Source organism: Balaenoptera physalus (genome assembly GCF_965194825.1).
Source record: "Balaenoptera physalus genome assembly, chromosome: 18".
In the NCBI taxonomy this organism is placed as follows: domain Eukaryota; kingdom Metazoa; phylum Chordata; class Mammalia; order Artiodactyla; family Balaenopteridae; genus Balaenoptera; species Balaenoptera physalus.
Window position 1 is genome coordinate 58,161,650 of NC_138899.1, and position 22,011 is coordinate 58,183,660.

Consider the following 22,011-nt stretch of genomic DNA (forward strand, 5'->3'; position numbering starts at 1 on the left):
GTTATCTGTAAATGAGGTCGTCTCCTTTCCGACTGTTGTATCCTTATTTGTGCCTCCTGACTTTTTTTTTTTTTGAAGTCTTAAAATGTTCTCTCATGTTTTATTTGATATTTTTTTCTCTTTCTCTTTTTTTTTTTTTTTAACAAATTGACACTGTGTACAAAGAGTTCAAGTGGCCAGTAAAACTACTGCTTTAAAATTGTTGGCTTTACGTAACAGAGGTATAGTTTGAATTCACATCAGCGCTTTCCAAAATGGCAATAGTACAAGCATATGACTTTCTCTAGTATCCAAAACCTGTTCTGGCTTTCCTTTGGCTAAGGAATAGAAAACTAGACAGCCTTCTAAAGCTGCCACAATTTCTTAAAATGCTTTGATAAAAGTTGGCATGCTTCATTTCTCTTGCTTACCCTGATAACACTGGACTAAACAGAAAATTAAGAGAATTCAGTCAATAGTAACTTAAACAGTAGCTAGCTCGCTCTGGATAAATATGTCAGGATGATGGTGGTAGTGGGCATTAACAGGTGGTAATGGGAAGGCCTCTAGTATTTCAACATTTAACATGACATTGATATTTAGTTTGAATCCCATAGCTCTGTTGTCACATCTTTCCTGTTACGTGGCTCACATCATATAGACACTTTTGGGAAAATGTCTTTTCCCCATTGAACTATGAGCTCATTGGGGGCGGGAGGGGGTGGGTCCTTTCTTACTCAGCTCCATATTCATGGTTTTAGCACTGAGCCTGAACATAACATATGTGTAGATATTTATGGGAGGCATGAATAAGAACCTTAATTTATCAGGGCCCAGTAAAAAAAGCCTGAGGACAATAATGTCCAATAGGGAATTATGAATGTCTTTTCAGAATTTCAAAGAACATTCACTGTTCAGCTGTCTGCCTAAAAAATGTTTCATTTAAAATTAATCAATATCTTGAATACTTGTCTTTTTAAAATAATTTTTATGTAAGGAAGCAGGAAGGAGATACAATTTAAAGCCCTATTCTACTTGTAATTAAAGAAGGGAAGCCCAAATTCTCTCTAAACTGTTGGTCCAAGTGTGAATTCTTTAATTCCTTTTCTAACTTGTATGTATTCCAGAAAACATACAAATAAATACGTAAATCCAGGAATTAATAATATTAACTAATTGGCTACTTTGTTCCTATGCATGAGGACACAAAACAATGGTAAAATTTATGTTGATTGATTACATTTGGATGTCATATCATCATCTTGGTATTTTCAAATACAATCATCTATCTATTCTAATGCTGTATAATCTCCTTTTCTTAGTACTTTCCACTTTATGATTTTTATATATTCCTGTTTGAAATAACGTTTTGTCTCAATGTCACTCATGCATTTATTTAATCATTTAAAAATTATGGTCTGTGAGATGGGACTGAATAATGTGAAAAATATTTCTTAAGGAAGAAGAATGAAAATATATCAAAGAACAATTTGCAAAACCAATATGGTAGAAGTCATATTTATTGAAAAAAATTAATATCTTTGCTATAAAATTTGTAACAGGAATATTTACTGAATGTTTATTTTGATGCAGAAACCTGAATTTTATACCAAGTACAAGACAGTAGCACTAGTTTTTCTTTTATTTACATTTTATGAAAATTGTTATGCAGTCCACGTTAAAAGAACTTATGATGGAGAATTGTTATATTAGAAAAATAATAATATTCTTGGTAAAGCATTCTCAAGGAGTCCAATCACATCTTCTGCCTCTTCAATAAGGCAAAAGTCCCTAGAACAGCATATAACTTAATTTACAAAATACAGTAACTGTTCAGACACATATTCAAGTTTTTCTTTTGGTATGATTTTTTTTCTCACTGTAAAATTACATTTTTTTTTTCTTTACTAAAACAGAAAGACTTTCAGGAAAATGTCATTGAATGATTTCAGCTATAGATTACATATGCAACAACTCTGTAGCCTAGCAACAACCATTGCCACACCATCATTAACTTTAAATATTTTACTTGGTGAGCTAGTCTCAAATGTAGCATATTTTAAGGTTTTTGCCATCATGACTGTGGAATCGTTGGTTTTCATAGCAAACAGATCTGTCACAGTATGAAGCTTTGTTTGTTTTAGGGAACTGGTACACAATTACATTTCCACTCACAAGAGAACGCCACAGATGCAACTAAAGTCAGGCTCTGATGGCTCCATAAAGGTCCTGTGCTGGACCAGCCCCAAACCTCTTGGGCTCACGCTGCACAGCCCTGGCTGGGTTCAGGCGGTTTCATATCCGGAGACTTTGCTGCTCTTCACAGTTAGGTAGTTTTAATTCCTTCAAAGGCACACAACTTCCACCTTTTTTCCAGCGTTGCTCCCACGCCTGTGAATTCCTGTTTAAACATGCGTGGCAACCTCATCAAAAGCATTTCGATTTCGTTTGCAGATATCTGTTAGAAAGGAAGAAAAGTCACTTTTGGGAAACAAGGAGGCAGGGGGTTGAGTGAAGACATGCTTTCCCAATGAGACAAACATACGTAGTTTCCTACTAGGCTGTAAAGTAATGTTCTTATAAAAGGAGCCCAAGTTAAAGGGCTGAATGTGATTGGCTTCATCATCTCCTGGGCAGCTGGTGGGAGGGGGGCATGAGACAAGTGGGTGGAAAGTTTCAGGTTTGCCCTTCATATGGATGACTACCTTACTGACAGCACCATGCCTGAACAGCCCTCCTTATATAGATTAAAAAAGGAGATGGGGTGGGATTTAAGACGGCTCAGAGCAAACTGATCACCACTTGGGGAAAGCTACCACTCCTCTCATACAAAGGGCAGCACTTTTATCTAACTTGGTGAGGGCCAGAGAGCATGTGGGTGGCTTTCTTGCCACCCTAACTTTCTCTTCCTTTAACTTTCACAGGGACCAGAAGACCATAAAGGTTTAGGAATAAAAATGAAACCCAGCACCCACAGCAATAAAAGTCTCAATGTCCATCCAGTCATAAAACGCAGGTAGGTTTCTTAAATGCAGTATTTTTTCTTCTCCCAACTTTTATTACATATATTTTTATACCAGTAATTCATTTTTTCCTAAATAAAGAACAAAACAACCACAACCCTTTTACTCTAATGCAGCCATTGCTCTTTTTTGTGTGTGTTTGCATCCTAATCCATGCATATATATAGGGATCTCAAATAGCAAGTTGACTGAGATCCTGGAAATGGAGGTCTGACATTTCTGTTTAAATTCCATGTCATACTATTGTTATGATCTAAATGACCCTACCAAGATAGTTTCTCTAAGTAAGTCTCAACAAGTGGGGATGACAACATTTAGTAAGGATGTGTGAAGACTACTGGCTTAGCACAGATTTGGGCACATAGAAATGTTCAGTGAATAAGACCTCATTATTTTTCATGGTACAATCACTGTATGGATATCCTTTTAGAGTCTGTACTTTACTTTCCATTTAACAATTAAGAGAGACCAGGGACTTCCCTGGTGGTCCAGTGGTTAAGACTCTGCACTTCCAATGCAGGGGGTGTGGGTTCGACCCCTGGTCAGGGAACAATGATCCCACACACATGCCATGTGGCCAAAAAAAAAAAAAAAAAAACCCAATTAAGAGAGACCAAACAACTGATACCACAGAAAAACCGTAAAAGAATACTATGAACAATTATATACCAACAAATTGGACAACCAAGAAGAAATGGACAAATTTCTAGAAACATACAACCCACCAAAACTGAATCAAGAAGAAACAGATATTTCGAACAGACTGATCACTAGAAATGAAATAGAATCTGTAATTAAAAAAAGGAAAAAAAGCCTCCCTGCAAACAAAAGTCCAGGACCAGATGGCTTCACTGGGCAATTCTACCAGACATACAAAGAAGAACTTATACTGATCTTTCTCAAACTCTTCCAAAAGATTGAAGAAGGAATACTCCCAAAGTCATTCTATGAAGCCACCAACACCCTGATACCAAAACCAGACAAACAAACAATATAAAAAAAGAAAATTACAGGCCAATATCTTTGATGAATATAGATTCAAAAATTCTCAACAAAATACTAGCAAACTGGGTCAGAAGACTAGATGGATGGCAAGGTGAGAAGGACTCATCTTGCCGTGGCTGGCTTTGAAGACAGAGGTAGGGAGCCATGATTCAAGGAACACAGACAGCTTCTAGAAGCTGGACAAGGACTCCTGCCAATGTTGCTGAGGCATCCTGCATCACTCAGAATCCCAGTGGTTAACCAGTTGGTGCTGAAGGAAGTTCTGTTATGGATGCACAATTAGACTTCCTTATTACTACTGTGAAGGGGTGCTCTTGAGCTTGTTGATATGGCACTGGTTTGTAAAAAAAATCTATCAATCAGTAATTAAGAGTATGTACATCATGAAGATGGCAGAATAGAAGGACCTTGAGCTCACCTCCTGACATGAGCACACCAAAATCACAACTAACTGCTGAACAACCATTGATAAAAAAGACTGGAACCTACCAAAAAAGATATTCTAATCCAAAGACATAAAGAAGAAACTCAGCGAGATGGTAGAAGGGGCACACTTGCGAAATAATCAAATCCCATATCCACTGGGTGGGCGACCCACAACTGGAGAACAATATATCACAGAAGTTCTCCCACAGGAGTGAGAGTTCTGAGCTCCATGTCAGACTCCCCAGCCTGGGGGTCTGGCATTGGGAGGAGGACTGCCCAGAGCATTTGGCTTTGAAGGCCAGTGGGGCTTGAGTGCAGGAGCTCCACAGGACCAGAGGAAACAGAGACTCCATTCTTGGAGGGCCCACACGATTTCTTGTGTGCACCAAGACCCAGGGCGAAAGCAGTGACTCCATAGGAGCCTGGGTCAGACCTACCTGCTGGTCTCGGAGGGTCTCCTGGGGAGGCAGGGAGCAGCTGTGGCTCACTGTGGGGACAAGGACACTGGTGGAAGAGGTACTGGGGAATATTCATTGGCATGAGCTCTCCTGGAGGCTGCCATTTTGGCACCAAGACCTGGCCCCAACAGCCTGTAGGCTTCAGTGCTGGGATGCCTCAGGTGAAATGACCAATATGGCGGGAACAGAGCCCCACCCATCAGTGGACAGGCTGCCTAAAGACTTCCTGAGCCCACAGCCACCTCTAGACATGCCCCTTGACATGGCCCTGCCCAGCAGAGGGCCAAGACCCAGCCCCCCCCACCACGAGTGGGCAAGCATCAGCCCTTCCCACCAGGAAGCCTGCACAAGCCTCTAGGCCAGCCCCACCCACCAGGGGGCAGACATGAGAAGCAAGAGAACTAGGATCCAGCAGCATGCGGAACCAAGTCAGCAAACGCAGATCAGAACCTACCCTGGGACCAGCTGATCCCTGGCCCTTGGGTGACAAGAGGGGAGTGTACTGCTGGGACACATAGGACATCCCCTACAGAGGGCCACTTCCCAAGGTTAAGAAACATAACTAATCTTCCACATACATAAACATACAAATCGAAATTTAGACAAAATGAGATGGCAGAGGAATATGTTTCAGATGAAGGAACAACATAAAACCCCAGAAGAACAACTAAGTGACATGGAGATAGGCAATCTAACCGAGAAAGAATTCAGAGTAATGATTGCAAGGATGATCCAAGAACTCAGGAAAAGAATGGATGCACAGAGCAAGAAGTTACAAGTTTTTAATAAAGAGTTAGAAAATGTAAAGAGCAACCAAACAGAGTTGAAGAATACAATAACTGAAATGAAAAACACTAGAAGGAATCAATAGCAGAATAAATGAAACAGAAGAATGGATAAGTGAGCTGGAAGACACAGTGGTGGAAATCATTGCCACAGAAAAGAATAAAGAAAAAATAACGAAATCAGGACAGTTTAAGAGACCTCTGGGACAACATCAAATGCACCAACATTCACATTATAGGGGTCCCAGAAGGAGAAGAGAGAGAGAAGGGGCCTGAGAAGATATTTGAAGCGATAAAAGCTGAAAACTTCCCTAACATGGGAAAGGAAACAGTCACCCAAGTCCAGGAAGAGTGTCTCAGGCAGGACAAACCCAAGGAGGAACATGCCAAGAAACATAGTAATCAAATTGACAAAAATTAAAGACAAAGAAAAAATATTAAATTGACAAGAGAAAAGCAACAAATAACATACAAAGGAATCCCCATAAGGTCATCAGCTGATTTTTCAGCAGAAACGTTACAGGCCAGAAGGGAGTGGCACAATAGAATTAATGTGATGAAAGGGAAAAACCTACAACCAAGAATACTCTACCCAGCAAGGCTCTCACTTCAGATTTGACACAGGAATCCAAAGCTTTACAGACAAGCAAACACTAGAAGAATTTAGCACCACCAAAGCAGCTTTACAAGAAATGCTAAAGGAACTTCTCCAGGTGGAAAGGAAAATGCCACAACTAGAAACAAGAAAATTACAAAATGTGAAAGCTCACTGGTAATGGCAAACATACAGTAAAGGTAGGAAATTATCTACACACAAATATGATATCTAAGCCAGTAATCATTAGGAGAGTACAAATGTAGGATATTTGAAACACATTTGGAATTAAGAGATCAACGACTTAAAACAATTATGTACATATATAGACTACTATATCAAAACCTCATAGTAACTGCAAACAAAAAAATCTATAGTAGATACACACACAAAAAAGAAAAAGGAGTCCAAACAACACTAAAGACAGTCATCAAATCACAAGAGAACAAAAGAAGGAAGAAAAAAGACCTACAAAACCAATCCAAAACAATTAACAAAATGGCAATAAGAACATACATGTTGATAACTACCATATGTAAACGAATTAAATGTCCCAACCAAAAGACACAGACTGGCTGAATGAATACAAAAACAAGATCTGTATATGAGCTGTCTACAAGAGATCCATTTCAGACCTAGAGACTCATGCAGACTGAAAATGAGGGGAGGGAAAAAAGGTATTCCCAAATGGAAATCAAAAGAAAGCTGGAGTAGCAATACTCACAGAAGACAAAACAGAGTTTAAAATAAATACTGTTACAAGAAACAAAGAAGGACACTACATAGTGATCAAGGGATCAATCCAAGAAGAAGATATAAGAATTGTAAATATATCTGCACCCAACATAGGAGCACCTAAATATATAAGGCAAATACTAACAGCCATAAAAGGAGAAATCAACAGTAACAGTGGGGGACTTTTCATCAATGGACAGATCATCCAGACAGAAAGTCAATAATGAAATACAGGCCTTAAATGACACATTAGACCTGATGGACTAAATTGATATTTATAGAGGATTCCATCCAAAGCATCAGAATACACTTTCTTCTCAAGTGCACATGGAACATTCTCCAGGATTGATCACATGTTGGGCCACAAAGCAAGCCTCGGTAAATTTAAGAAAAACTGAAATCATATCAAGCATCTTTTCCAAGCACAGCGCTATGAGATTAGAAATCAACTACATGAAAAAAACCTGCAAGAAACATATAAACACGTGGAGGCTAAACAAGATGCTACTAAACAACCAATGGATCACTGAAGAAATCAAAGAGGAAATTAAAAAAATACCTAGAGACAAGTGAAAGCAAAAACTACATTCTAAACCCTACGGAACACAGCAAAAAGAATTTTAAGAGGGAAGTTTATAGTGAGACAAGCTTATCTCAGGGAACAACAAAAAAAACTCAAATAAACAACCTAACCTTACACCCAAAGCAACTAGAGAAGGAGGAACAAACAAAACCCAAAGTTAGTAGAAGGAAAGAAATCATAAAGAACAGAACAGAAATAGAGACTAAGAAAACAGTAGAAAAGATCAATGAAACTAAAAGCTGGTTCTTTGAAAAGATAAACAAATTGATAAACTTTTAGCCAGACTCACCAAGAAAAAAAGGGCCCAAATCAATAAAATTAAAAATGAAAAAGGAGGAGTTAAAACCAACACCACAGGGGGCTTCCCTGGTGGCGCAGTGGTTGGGAGTCCGCCTGCCAATGCAGGGGACACGGGTTCGAGCCCTGGTCCCGGAAGATCCCACATGCCACAGAGTGGCTGGGCTGGTGAGCCACAATTGCTGAGCCTGTGCGTCTGGAGCCTGTGCATCGCAACAAGAGAGGCGGCAACGGTGAGAGGCCGGCGTACTGCGATGAAGAGTGACCCCCACTTGCTGCAACTGGAGGAAGCCCTCACACAGAAACGAAGACCCAACACAGCCATGAATAAATAAATAAATAAAATTTAAAAGAGATAAGCAAAACATTAAAAAAAAAAAACCAACACCACAGAGATACAGAGGATGAGACTAGTACAAGCAACTATACACCAATAAAATGGACAACCTAGAAGAAATAAACAAATTCTTAGAAAGGTACAATCTCCCAAGACTGAACCAGGAAGAAATGGAAAGTATGAACAGACCAATTACCAGTACTGAAATTGAATCAGTGATTAAAAGACTCCCAACAAACAGAAGTCCAGTGCCAGATGGCTTTGCAGGCAAATTCTACCAAACATTTAGAGAAGAGTTAACACCTATCCTTCTGAAACTACTCCAAAGAACTGTAGAGGATGGAACACTCTCAAACTCAATCTATGAGGTCACCATCACCCTGATACCAAAATCAGACAAAGATACCATGAAAAGAGAAAATCACAGGCCAGTATCACTGATGAACATAGACGCAAAAATCCTCAACAAAATACTAGCAAACTGACTCCAACAATACATTAAAAGGATCATACACCATAATGAAGTGGGATTTATCCCAGGGATGCAAGGGGCTTTTCAATATCCACAAATCAGTCAGTGTGATACAGCATATTAACAAATTGAATACAAGCCATATGATCATCTCAATACATGCAGAAAAAGCTTTTGATAAAAATTCAACACCCATTTATGATAAAAACTCTCCAGAAAGTGGGCACAGAGGAAACATATCTCAAAATAATAAAGGCCATATATGACAAACCCACGGCTAACATCATACTCACTGGTGAAAAGCTGAAAGCATTTCCTCTAAGACCTGGAACAAGACAAGGATGTCCATTCTCGCCATTTTTATTCAACAGAGTTTTGGAAGTGCTAGCCACAGCAATCAGAGAAGCAAAAGAAATAAAAGACTTCTTTTCCAAATTGGAAAAGAAGTAAAACTGTTATATTTGCAGATGACATGATACTGTACATAGAAAATCTTACAGACACTACCAAAAACTATTTACTAGACCTCATCAATGAATTTGGTAAAGTCTCAGGATATGAAATTAATACACAGAAATCTGTTGCATTTCTATACACTAACAACAAAATATCAGAAAGAGAAATTAAAGAAATAATCCCATTTACCATCACACCAAAAAGAATAAAATACCCTGCAATAAACCTACTTAAGGAGCCAAAAGACCTGTACACTGAAAACTGTAAGATGCTGATGAAAGAAACTGAAGATGACACAAACAGGTGGAAAGATACACTGTGTTCTTGGATTGGAAGGATCAATATTGTCAAAATGACTATACCACCTAAGGCAATCTATAGAGTCTATGCAATCCCTATCAAATTACTAATGGCATTTTTCACAGAATTAGAACAAAAATTTTAAAATTTTATGTAAACACAAAAGACCCCGAATAGCCAAAACAATCATGAGTAAGAAAAATGGAGTTGGAGGAATCAGGCTCCCTGACTTCAGACTATACTACGAAGCTACAGTCATCAAAACAGTATGGTACTGGCACAAAAACAGAAATATACATCAATGGAACAGGATAGAAAGCCTGGAAATAAGCCCACACACCTATGGTCAATTAATCTACAACAAAGGAGGCAAGAATATACAATGAAGAAAAGAGTCTTTTTAATAAGTGGTGCTGGGAAAACTGGACAGCTACATGTAAAAAAATGAAATTAGAACATTCTCTAACACCATACACAAAAATAAACTCAAATGGGTTAAAGACCTGAATGTACAACTGGATACTATAAAACTCCTAGAGGAAAACATAGGCAGAACACTCTCTGACATAAATTGCAGCAATTTTTTTTTTGATCTCTCTCCTAGAGTAATGGAAATAAAAACAAAAATAAACGGAACCTCATCAAACTTAAAAGTTTTTGCACAGCACAGGAAGCCATATACAAAATGAAGACAACCTACAGAATGGGAGAAAATATTTGCAAACAATGCAACTGACAAGGAATTAATCTCCAAAATATACAAACAGCTCATACAACTCAACAACAAAAAATCAACCCAATCAAGAAATGGGTAAAAGATATAAATAGACATTTCTCCAAAGAAGATATACAGGTGGCCAAAAGACATATGGAACCATACTCAACACTGCTAATTATTAGAAAAATGCAAATCAAAGCTACAGTGAGGTATCACTTCACACCAGTCAGAATGGCCATCATTAAAAACTCTACAAACGGGCTTCCCTGGTGGTGCAGTGGTTGAGAGTCCACCTGCCAATGCAGGGGACAAGGGTTGATGCCCTGGTCTGGGAGTATCCCATGTGCCACGGAGCAACTAAGCCCGTGCGCCACAACTACTGAGCCTGTGCTCTAGAGCCCGCGAGCCACAACTACTGAACCCACGTGCCACAACCACTGAAGCCCACACGCCTAGAGCCCGTGCTCCGCAACAAGAGAAGCCACCGCAATGAGAAGCCTGCGCACCTCAACGAAGAGTAGCCTCTGCTTGCCTCAACTAGAGAAAGCCCACGCGCAGCAATGAAGACCCAACACAGCCAAAAATAAATTAAATAAATACATTTAAAAAAACCTCTACAAATAACAAATGGTGGAGAGGATGTGGAGCAAAGGGAACCCTCCTACATTGTTGGTGGAAATGTAAGTTGGTACAGCCACTATGGAAAACAGTATGGAGGTTCCTTAAAAAACTAAAAATAGAGCTACCACATGATCCTGCAATCTCACTCCTGGGCATGTATCCGAAGAAAACTATAACTTGAAAATATACATGCACTGCATTTTTCATAGCGGGACTATTCACAATAGCTAAAACATGGAAGCAACCTAAATGTCCATTGACAGATGAATGGATAAAGAAGATGTGGCATATTTATACAATGGAATATTACTCAGCCATAAAAAAGAATGAAATAATGCCATTTGCAGCAACATGGATGGACTTAGAGATTATCAGACTACATGAAGTAAGCCAGAGAAAGACAAATATCATATGACATTCCTTATATGAGGAATCTAAAAAAAAATGATACAAATGAACTTATATAAACAACAGAAATAGACTCACAGACATAGAAAACAAACTTATGGTTACCAAAGGGGAAGTGGGGGTGAAAGGATAAATTAGGAGTTTGGGATTAACATATACACACTACTATATATAAATAAATAACCAACAAAGGCCTACTGTAAAGCACAGGGAACTATATGCAATGTTTTGTAATAACCTATATGGAAAAAGAATCTGAAAAACAATAGATATAGGAGGAGGAACAAAGATGGCGAAGTAGAAGGATGTGCTCTCACTCCCTCTTGCGAGAACACCAGAATCACAACTAGCTGCTGGACAATCATCAACAGGAAGACACTGGAACTCACCAAAAAAGATACCCCACATCCAAAGACAAAGGAGAAGCCATAATGAGATGGTAGGAGGGGTGCAATCACAGTAAAATCAAATCCCATAACTGGTGGGTGAGTGACTCACAGACTGGCAAACACTTATACCACAGAAGTCCACCCACTGGAGTGAAGGTTCTGAGCTCCACGTCAGGTTTCTCAACCTGGGGGTCCGGCAACAGGAAGAGGAATTCCTAGAGAATCAGACTTTGAAGCCTAGTGGGAATTGATTGAAAGACTTAGACAAGACTGGGGGAAACAGAGACTCCACTCTTGGAGGGCACACACAAAGGAGTGTGCACATCAGGACCCAGGGGAAGAAGCAGTGACCCCTGGGGAGACTGAACCAGACCTACCTGCTAGTGTTGGAGGGTCTCCTGCAGAGGCGGGGGGGGGTGGCTGTGGCTCACAGTGGGGACAAGGACACTGGCAGCAGAAGTTCTGGGAAGTACTCCTTGTCATGAGCCCTCCCAGAGTCTGTCATTAGCCCCACCAAAGAGCCCAGGTAGGCTCCAGTGTTGGGTTGCCTCAGGCCAAACAACCAACAGGGAGGGAACCCAGCCCCACCCATCAACAGTCAAGTGGATTAAAGTTTTACTGAGCTCTGCCCACCAGAGCAACAGTCAGCTCTACCCACCGCCAGTCCCTCCCATCAGGAAACTTACACAAGCCTCTTAGATAGCCTCATCCACCAGAGGGCAGACAGCAGAAGCAAGAAGAACTACAATCCTGCAGCCTGTGGAACAAAAACAACATTCACAGAAAGATAGACAAGATGAAAAGGCAGAGGGCTATGTACCAGATGAAGGAACAAGATAAAACCCCAGAAAAACAACTAAATGAAGTGGAGATAGGCAACCTTCCAGAAAAAGAATTCAGAATAATGATAGTGAAGATGATCCAGGACCTCGGAAAAAGAATGGAGGCAAAGATCGAGAACATGCAAGAAATGTTTAACAAAGACCTAGAAGAATTAAAGAACAAGCAAACAGAGATGAACAATACAATAACTGAAATGAAAAATACTGTAGAAGGAATCAATAGCAGAATAACTGAGGCAGAAGAACGGATAAGTGACCTGGAAGACAGAATGGTGGAATTCACTGCTGTGGAACAGAATAAAGAAAAAAGAATGAAAAGAAATGAAGACAGCCTAAGAGACCTCTGGGTCAACATTAAACGCAACAACATTCGCATTATAGGGGTCCCAGAAGGAGAAGAGAGAGAGAAAGGACCTGAAAAAATATTTGAAGAGATTATAGTCGAAAACTTCCCTAACATGGGAAAGGAAATAGCCACCCAAGTCCAGGAAGCTCAGCGAGTCCCATACAGGATAAACCCAAGGAGAAACATGCTGAGACACATAGTAATCAAATTGGCAAAAATTAAAGACAAAGAAAAATTATTGAAAGCAGCAAGGGAAAAATGACAAATAACATACAAGGGAACTCCCATAAGGTTAACAGCTGATTTCTCAGCAGAAACTATACAAGCCAGAAGGGACTGGCATGATATGTTTAAAGTGATGAAAGGGAAGAACCTACAACCAAGATGACTCTACCCAGCAAGGATCTCATTCAGATTCAATGGAGAAATCAAAAGCTTTACAGACAAGCAAAAGCTAAGAGAATTCAGCAAGACCAAAGCAGCTCTACAACAAATGCTAAAGGAACTTCTCTAAGTGGGAAACACAAGAGAAGAAAAGGACCTACAAAAACAAACCCAAAACAATTAAGAAAATGGTCATAGGAACATACATATCAATAATTACCTTAAACGTGAATGGATTAAATGCTCCAACCAAAAGACACAGGCTTGCTGAATGGATACAAAAACAAGACCCATATATATGCTGTCTACAAGAGACCCACTTCAGACATAGGGACACATACAGACTGAAAGTGAGAGGATGGAAAAAGATATTCCATGCAAATGGAAATCAAAAGAAAGCTGGAGTAGCTATACTCATATCAGATAAAATTGACTTTAAAATAAAGAATGTTACAAGAGACAAGGAAGGACACTACATAATGATGACGGGATCAATCCAAGAAGAAGATCTAACAATTATAAATACATATGCACCCAATATAGGAGCACCTCAATACATAAGGCAACTGCTAACAGCTATAAAAGAGGAAATCGACAGTAACACAATAATAGTGGGGGACTTTAACACCTCACTTACACCAATGGACAGATCATCCAAAATGAAAATAAATACGGAAACAGAAGCTTTAAATGACACAAGAGACCAGATAGATTTAATTGATATTTATAGGACATTCCATCCAAAAACAGCAGATTACACTTTCTTCTCAAGTGCACACGGAACATTCTCCAGGATAGACCACATCTTGGGTCACAAAGCCTCAGTAAATTTAAGAAAACTGAAATCATGTCAGGCATCTTTTGTGACCACAACGCTATGAGATTAGAAATCAATTACAGGGAAAAAAACGTAAAAAACACAAACACATGGAGGCTAAACAATACGTTAGTAAATAACCAAGAGATCACTGAAGAAATCAAAGAGGAAATCAAAAAATACCTAGAGACAAATGACAATGAAAACACGATGATGATCCAAAACCTATGGGATGCAGCAAAAGCAGTTCTAAGAGGGAATTTTACAGCTATACAAGCCTACATCAAGAAAAAAGAAAAATCTCAAATAGACAATCTAACCTTACACCTAAATAAAGTAGAGAAAGAAGAACAAACAAAACCCAAAGTTAGCAGAAGGAAAGAAATCACAAAGATCAGAGCAGAAATAAATGAAATAGAAACAAAGAAAACAATAGCAAAGATCAATAAAACTAAAAGCTGGTTCTTTGAGAAGATAAACAAAATTGATAAACCATTAGCCAGACTCATCAAGAAAAAGAGGGAGAAGACTCAAATCAATAAAGTTAGAAATGAAAAAGGAGAAGTTACAACAGACACCGCGGAAATACATAGCATCCTAAGAGACTACTACAAGCAACTCTATGCCAATAAAATGGACAACCTGGAAGAAATGGACAAATTCTTAGAAAGGTATAACCTTCCAAGACTGAACCAGAAAGAAACAGAAAATATGAACAGACCAATCACAAGTAATGAAATTGAAACTGTGATTAAAAATCTTCCAACAAACAAAAGTCCAGTACCAGATGGCTTCACAGGTGAATTCTCTCAAACATTTAGAGAAGGGCTAACATCCATCCTTCTCAAACTCTTCCAAAAAACTGCAGAGGAAGGAACACTCCCTAACTCATTCTATGAGGCCACCATCACCCTGATACCAAAACCAGACAAAGATACTACAAAAAAAGAAAATTACAGACCAATATCACTGATGAATATAGATGCAAAAATCCTCAACAAAATACTAACAAACAGAATCCAACAACACATTAAAAGGATCATACTGGGGCTTCCCTGGTGGTGCAGTGGTTGAGAATCTGCCTGCCGATGCAGGGGACACGGGTTCGAGCCCTGGTCTGGGAGGATCCCACGTGTTGCGGACCGGCTGGGCCCATGAGCCACGATTGCTGAGCCTGCACGTCCGGAGCTTGTGCTCCGCAACAAGAGAGGCCGTGATGGTGAGAGGCCTGTGCACCGTGATGAAGAGTGGCCCCCGCTTGCCACAACTAGAGAAAGCCCTCGCACAGAAACGAGGACCCAACACAGCCATAAAGAAATTAAAAAAAAAAAAAAGGATCATACACCACGATCAACTGGGATTTATCTCAGGGATGCAAGGATTCTTCAATATACGTAAATCAATCAATGTGTTACACCATATTAACAAACTGAAGAATAAAAACCATATGATCATCTCAATAGATGCAGAAAAAGCTTTTGACAAAATTCAACACCCATTTATGATAAAAACTCTCCAGAAAGTGGGCATAGAGGGAACCTACCTCAACATAATAAACACCATGTACGACAAACCCACAGCAAACATCATTCTCAATGGTGAAAAACTGAAAGCATTTCCTCTAAGATCAGGAATGAGACAAGCATGTCCACTCTCACCACTATTATTCAACATAGTTTTGGAAGTCCTAGCCACAGCAATCAGAGAAGAAAAATAAATAAAAAGGAATACAAATTGGAAAAGAAGAAGTAAAACTGTCACTGTTTGCAGATGACATGATACTATATGTAGAGAATCCTAAAAATGCCACCAGAAAACTACTAGAGCTAATCGATGAATTTGGTAAAGTTGCAGGATACAAAATTAATGCACAGAAATCTCTTGCATTCCTATACACTAATGATGAAAAATCTGAAAGAGAAATTATGGAAACACTCCCATTTACCATTGCAAAACGAATAAAATACCTAGGAATAAACCTACCTAGGGAGACAAAAGATGTGTATGCAGAAAACTATAAGACACTGATGAAAGAAATTAAAGATGATACCAACAGATGGAGAGATATACCATGTTCTTGGGTTGGAAGAATCAACATTGTGAAAATGACTATACTACCCAAAGCAATCTACAGATTCAATGGAATCCCTATCAAATTACCAATGGCATTTTTTATGGAACTAGAACAAATCATCTTAAAATGTGTATGGAGACACAGGAGACCCCGAATAGCCAAAGCAGTCTTGAGGGAAAAAAATGGAACTGGAGGAATCAGACTCCCTGACTTCAGACTATACTTACAAAGCTACAGTAATCAAGACAATATGGTACTGGCACAAAAACAGAAACATAGATCAATGGAACAAGATAGAAAGCCCAGAGATAAACCCACGCACCTGTGGTCAACTAATCTATGACAAAGGAGGCAAAGATATACAATGGAGAAAAGACAGTCTCTTCAATAAGTGGTGCTGGGAAAACTGGACGGCTACATGTAAAAGAATGAAATTAGAACACTCCCTAACACCATACACAAAAATAAACTGAAAATGGTTTCGACACCTAAATGTAAGACCAGACAGTATAAAACTCTTAGAGGAAAACATAGGAAGTACAGTCTTTGACATAAATCACAGCAAGATCTTTTTTGATCCATCTCCTAGAGGAATGGAAATAAAAACGAAAATAAACAAATGGGGCCTAATGAAACTTCAAAGTTTTGCACAGCAAAGGAAACCATAAACAAGATCAAAAGACAACCCTCAGAATGGGAGAAAATATTTGCAAATGAATCAGCGGACAAAGGATTAATCTCCATAATATATAAACAGCTCATGCAGCTCAATATTAAAGAAACAAACAACCCAATCCAAAAATGGGCAGAAGACCTAAATAGACATTTCTCCAAAGAAGACATACAGATGGCCAAGAAGCACATGAAAAGCTGCTCAACATCACTAATTATTAGAGAAATGCAAATCAAAACTACAATGAGGTATCACCTCACACCAGTTAGAATGGGCATCCTCAGAAAATCTACAAACAACAGATGCTGGAGAGGGTGTGGAGAAAAGGGAACTCTCTTGCACTGTTGGTGGGAATGTAAATTGATTCAGCCACTATGGAGAACAGTATGGAGGTTCCTTAAAAAAGTAAAAATAGAATTACCATATGATCCAGCAATCCCACTACTGGGCATATACCCAGAGAAAACCATAATTCAAAAAGACTCATGCACCCCAATGTTCATTGCAGCGGTATTTACAATAGCCAGGTCATGGAAGCAACCTAAATGCCCATCGACAGACGAATGGATAAAGAAGATGTGGTACATATATACAATGGAATATTACTCAGCCCTAAAAAGGAACGAAATTGAGTCATTTGTTGAGACGTGGATGGATCTAGAGACTGTCATACAGAGTGAAGTAAGTCAGAAAGAGAAAAACAAATGTCGTATATTAACGCATATATGTGTAACCTAGAATAATGGTACAGATGAACCGGTTCGCAGGGCAGACGCTGAGACAGAGATGTAGAGAACAAACGTATGGACACCAAGGGGGGGAAAAGTGCGGTGGGGTGGGGATGGTGGTGTGCTGAATTGGGCGATTGGGACTGACATGTATACATTGATGTGTTTAAAATTGATGACTAATAGGAACCTGCAGTATAAACAAACAAACAAAACAAAACAAAAAACAACTAATACTAAACTTTCTTTGGGTTATTTGTATGGAAATATGTTAATATAAATGTTTCAGACATTACATGAAATTTCTATAAATCTTATATGTTCTGGTATAATGTTATAAGTCATAATTCTAGTTATTACTTTAAAATGTATACCTCAGAAATAACTAAATTTCCTTGTCAACTGCATTATTATGAACTTTCATCAAATCTTTAACCATGGTCATTTTAAAGTCTTCTGTCATTTACAGACAGTTCTGGGTGTACTCTGATGCTTTTGCAAAAATGTTCCTATAAAAGGGTTTCATCTTCAAGGAATTCATGGAAAAGACTCTGACAAGTACAGGTTTTCTGGTAACTGACTCTACTGCTGAACTGAATGAATAAGCATTTTCAGAACTCTAATGGAAAACTGATGATTTCAAAAAGTGCTAACAAAAGATCAAGATGAAAAAAAAATTAATTACATGGGACTGAGTGAACTGATGAGGATGATTATAATTTTTGTGACTTTCTGTTTGAATAAAAAAAAAAAGAACAGATATATATCTATGTGTAACTGAATCACTTTCCTGTACACCTGAAACTAATACAAAATTGTAAATCAACTACACTTCAATTAAAAAAAATAACAAAAAAGTTATCAAACGAAATCCAGGAACACATAGAAAAGATCACACCCCATGATCAAGCTGAATTCATCACAGGGTCAGAAGAATGGTTCAACATACACAAATCAAACAATGTGATACACCACATCAACAAAAGAAAAGACAGAAACCACATGATCATCTCAAAAGATGCAGAAAAAGCATTTGATAAAATTCAATATCCATGGATAAAGAAGATGTGGCACATATATACAATGGAATATTACTCAGCCATAAAAAGAAATGAAATTGAGTTATTTGTAGTGAGGTGGATGGACCTAGAGTATGTCATACAGAGTGAAGTAAGTCAGAAAGAGAAAAACAAATACCATATGCTAACACATATATATGGAATCTAAAAAAAAAATAATAATAATGGTTCAGAAGAACATAGGGGCAGGACAGGAATAAAGACACAGACGTAGAGAATGGACTTGAGGACATGGGGACGCGGAAGGGTAAGCTGGGACAAAGTGAGAGAGTGGCATGGACATATATACACTACCAAATGTAAAATAGATAGCTAGTGGGAAGCAGCCACATAGCACAGGGATATCAGCTTGGTGCTTTGTGACCCCCTTGAGGGGTGGGATAGGGAGGGTGGGAGGGAGATGCAAGAGAGAGGAGATATGGGGATATATGTATATGTATAGATGATTCACTTTGTTATAAAGCAGAAACTAACACACCATTGTAAAGCAATTATACTCCAATAAAGATGTTAAAAAATATATAAATGAAGAAAAAAACCCAAATACCTTAAAACTTAATGGCATAAAAAAATTTAATATCCATTTATGATAAAAACTCTTACCAAAGTGGGTATAGAGGGAACATATCTTAACATAATAAAAGCTATTCATGACAAACCCACAGGCAACATAATTCTCAATGGTGAAATGCTGAAAGCCTTCCTGCTCAAATCTGGAACAGGACAAAGATGCCCACTCTCACCACTTCTATTCAACATAGTATTGGAAGTCCTATCCACAGCAGTCAGACAAGTAAAAGAAATAAAAGTTATCCAAATTGGAAGAGAAGAAGTAAAATTGTCATTATATGCAGATGACATGATACTATATATAGAAAACCCTAAAATATCCACACAAAACTATCAGAACTGAAAAAATAATTCAGTAAAGTAGCAGAATACAAGATTAACATACAGAAATCTGTTGCATTTCTTTACTTTACACTAACAGTGAAATATCAGAAAGGGAGAGTAAAAAAAAAATCCCTTTAAAAATCACATCAAAAAAACCCCCAAAAAACTTAGGAATAAACCTAAGGAGGTAAAAGACTTATGTGCTGAGAATTATAAGACACTGATAAAGGAAATTGAAGATGATTCAAAGAAACAAAGATATCCCATGCTCTTGGATTGGAAGAATTAGTACTGTTAAAATGGCCATGCTAACCAAAGCCATCTACAGATTTAATGCGAACCCTATCAAGTTACTCATGACATTTTTCACAGAACTAGAGCAAAGAATCCTAAAGTTTATATTGGAACCATAAAAGACCCAGAATTGCCAAAGCAATCCTGAGGAAAAAAGAACAAAGCAGGAGGCATAACCCTCACAGACTTCAGACAATACTACAAAGCTACAGTAATCAAAATGGCATGGTATTGACACAAAAATAGACATATGGATCAATGGAACAGAATAGAGAGCCCAGAAATAAACCCACACACCTATGGTCAATTAATCTTTGACAAAGGAGGCAAGAATATACAATGGAGGAAAGACAGTCTCTTCAGCAAGTGTTGTTGGGAAAGCTGGACAGCCGCATGTAAGTCAATGAAGTTAGAATACTCCCTCACACCATACACAAAAATAAACTGAAAATGGCTTAAAGACTTAAATATTAGACATTACACCATAAAACTCCTAGGAGAGAACACAGGCAAAACATTCTCTGACATAAATTGTAACAATGTTTTCTTAGGTTAGTCTCCCAAGGCAACAGAAATAAAAAGCAAAAATAAACAAATGGGACCTAATTAAACTCAAAAGCTTTTGCACAGTAAAGGAAACCATGAACAAAATGAAAAGACAACCTACAGAATGGGAGAAAATATTTGCCAATGTTGTGACCGACAAGGGCTTAATTTCCAAAATATACAAACAGCTCATCCAACTCAATAACAAGAAAACCAAACAACCCAATCAAAAAATTGGCAGAAGACCTAAATAGACATTTCTCCAAAGAAGGCATACAGATGGCCAATAGGCACATGGAATGATGCTCAACATTGCTAATTATTAGAGAAAATGGAAATCAAAGCTACAATGAGGTACCATCTCACACCGGTCAGAATGGCCATCATTAAAAACTCTACAAATAACAAATGCTGGAGAGGGTTTGGAGAAAAGGGAACCCTCCTACACTGCTGGTGAGAATGTAAATTGGTATAGCCACTATGGAAAACAGTATGGAGGTTCCTTAAAAAACTAAAAATAGAGCTACCACATGATCCTGCAATCCCATTTCTGGGCATATATCTGGAGAAAACCATAATTCGAAAAGATACATGCACCTTAATGTTCATAGCAGCACTGTTTACAATAACCAAGACATGGAAGCAACCTAAGTCTCCATTGACAGATGAATGGATGAAGAAGATGTGGTATATATAAACCATGAAATACTACTCAGCCATAAAAAAGAATGAAATAATGCCATTTGCAGCAGCATAGATGGACCTAGAGATCATCACAGTCAGTCAGAACGAGATAGACAAAAACCATATATCATTTATATGTGGAATATAAAATGTGACACAGATGAACTTATTTACAAAACAGAAACAGACTCACAGACATAGAAAACAAACTTATGGTTACCAAAGGGAAAGGGGGTGGGGGAGGGATAAATGAGGAGTTTGGGATTAGCAGATACAAACTACTATATATAAAATAGATAAACAAGGTCCTACTGTATTACACAAGGAACTGTATTCAGTATTCTATAATAAACCATAATGGAAAAGAATATGAAAAAGAATATGTATATATGTGTATAACTGAATCACTTTGCCGTACACCAGAAACTAACACAACACTGTAAATCAACTATACTTCAATTAAAAAAAAAAACAAAAACAATTAAGGGAGACTAAATAGACCAGGAAGTCAAATTAACCGTTCATTTAATATTCACATCGCAAAGATTTTACATGATACGGTCAATTTTCCTAGGCCTATGAAACAAAATTTTAGTTAAATAGAGGCAGTCCTGAAAGTTGAAATCAATTGTATTCTAAAATTTTTATATGAATTGTTTTGAAATCTGAATGTATTTTTCCATAAAGCCATGTTAACAGGATTATTAGATTCCCATGTCAACTCACAAAAGATTCATAATGAATTTGAAAAAGTAAGTTTTCTTTCAGTGAGCAATGTCCAAAGCACCTTCACCAGCATCCTGAGTTCCTTCTCACAACACTCCTGGAATATATATGGGACAGACATTATGATCTATCTTCATGTTATAGCTGAGAAAACTGAGTGAGCTACAGAGGGTCGAGTGTTATATCAGAGAAAGAACTGGGGAAGAGTTCACCACATGCGGACTTGCCCCTGGCATTGGTTTGCTCTAAATGCTCCCCATGATTGTCAGAAGCTGCGGGTGAAGAACCAGGGGTATAGTGCATTCTTTCTAAGTATCAGTCACCTGGGGCACTTGTT

The 22,011-nt window shown here is 38.2% G+C and overlaps 1 protein-coding gene across 8 annotated transcripts in view; it reads right to left on the minus strand.

The window, feature by feature from the left end:
* Window positions 1-1,481: 1,481 nt before the first annotated feature.
* The window catches only part of ENOX1 (ecto-NOX disulfide-thiol exchanger 1), a 625,875-nt gene continuing 605,345 nt past the window's right edge, over window positions 1,482-22,011 (minus strand). For all 8 annotated transcript variants that reach the window (XM_082435381.1, XM_082435376.1, XM_082435380.1 and 5 more), the window contains one exon: window positions 1,482-2,437. In XM_082435381.1, coding sequence (XP_082291507.1) covers window positions 2,306-2,437 — 132 coding nt within the window. In that variant the 3' untranslated portion in view covers window positions 1,482-2,305. The remainder of the gene's footprint in view (window positions 2,438-22,011) is intronic.